The 1843-nt window shown below is 37.8% G+C and overlaps 1 protein-coding gene across 1 annotated transcript in view; it reads left to right on the top strand.

Annotated features, from left to right (window-relative positions):
* Nucleotides 1-1843, top strand: part of LOC119591029 (protein scribble homolog) — a gene marked incomplete at its 5' end in the record, with an annotated part of 112139 nt that overhangs the window by 74088 nt on the left and 36208 nt on the right. Inside the window, 2 exon segments of the mRNA XM_037939758.1 lie at nt 40-141; nt 1164-1487. Coding sequence (XP_037795686.1) covers nt 40-141; nt 1164-1487 — 426 coding nt within the window.

Raw genomic sequence — 1843 nt, 5'->3', positions numbered from 1 at the left:
CTGTTGATGTTAATTTGTTTCTTTTTTACTCTGTCTTAGGTTCAGCAGATGAAGGCCGAGGGCCGCCTGGGCCACGAGTCCCGCAGCACCAGCCAAAGTGTCACTTCCCTTGATAAAGAGGAACGTGAAAATCCTACACAAGTAATTTCTTTATTTTTGGAGAATTTCCTTGGAACTGATTACTAGCTTAGCTTTGAATGTTTCATATTTTGTGTCATTTTTATTGATTTCCTTTTTTCCTTTCTGTTTTTACAAGCATGATGGAATTCAGGTTGATGTAGTTAGTATTCTCATTATATACAAGAAATTTTTTGAGGTATAGAAAAAGATACAGTATGAGTAGAGAGCTTGATTTTATTTATTTATCATTTCTGTCACTAACTGCATCTTAGAATGTCAGTATGTATTATCATTGGTGAACCTATTGTTTTATGATTATTGAGAATACATAGTACTTTTTAATACATTAAGTATGTAGATTGTCAGTGATTATTACCTGAAACCCTAGATACTTTTATAGCTGAAAATTAAGCATTTTATTTTGCATCAGAGTTTAAACAGAAATTGCATGTAACAGTGAGAGACCAGTAGCTTGGGGCCAGGTATCATGTACTACAAAGCTATTTAAGTAATTAAAAAGAAGCAGGAAATTTGATCACTGCATTGCAAAAATATGCTTGAACCCAGATGCATGGTGTTTGCACCAGGGCTTGCTGGTGTGATTGGATGCACCTTCTATTTCCAATATGGAAGCACAAACTCAAGGGTGTGAATATTTTCTTTGATAGCCTTTCTTTTTCATCCTTATTTCTCTGCTCTTCCTCTGTTCTTTCTTAGTCTTATTTTTCCATTCTTTATTTTTCGTCTTTCCTTTTGTCTTCTCATCTGTTTTCTTTCCATCACTGTCATCTTTTTGTCTTCATCCACTTTCCTATCTAAATTTTTCTGTTGTTATTTAATATTACCAAACTTTCTGTCTCCTCTCTTTGTTTTCCTTTCTCTTGTATCCCTTTTCTTTTCTTATCTCTGTTCTCTACCTGTCTGTCTCACTTATGTCAGGCAATGCACAGAGCAATACACAAGTTATAGTGAAGTTATTGATATGATCTTATCCTTGGTGATAGCTGGCCCAATTGTACTACCCTGAAGTATCCCTTACACAGCCCCATGATGCATCTTCGCTGCATGGAGACTCTCCCAGTGAGGCATCATCAGCACAACTACCACCACCGCCTGCCCAGTCACCATCTCCTCCCCACCAAACACCCTCCCCTCAACTCACACTAAAATCCCAAACAACTTCGCCATCACCCCAACCGCTGCCACGCTCCTCGCACCCGGCACACAAGCATGAGAGGGTCCCCACCCCTGATCCTGAGAGAGAGCTGAGCACCCCTGACACAGATGATGAAGTGGGGCATGACACGCCACTTCCCCCGCACCTCTCTGCTCCCCTCTCTTCCAAGGAAAAATCCACTCCAGAAATTGTACGCTATGCCATGTATTCTAGATGTATTTTGTTTTTCTTCGTCTCAGATTCTTTTAGCTGGTTGCAATCTTTATATTGGTTTGAATAAGTGATATTAAAAATAGTTTTGAAAATACAATGTTCCAGAGGATTTCTTATTATTTTATTTTCAAAGGTTCTGTGAAACATGTGATGGCTTTTGCTATTGAACTATCTTTTTTGCAAATGCTTTATACAGACTTCATCAGTTAAGGGAGGGTATATTTAACAAAATATACTTTTTTAGGTGTCTATAGTTTTGTAGTTCACTCATTTTGTAGCTGCTTATAGTTTTTGGGTTCATTCATTTCATGGGCATGTATATCTATATCAAAA

This window comes from Penaeus monodon, chromosome 28, assembly GCF_015228065.2.
Source record: "Penaeus monodon isolate SGIC_2016 chromosome 28, NSTDA_Pmon_1, whole genome shotgun sequence".
Lineage (NCBI taxonomy): Eukaryota > Metazoa > Arthropoda > Malacostraca > Decapoda > Penaeidae > Penaeus > Penaeus monodon.
This window is presented reverse-complemented; position numbering and strand designations above follow the sequence as displayed.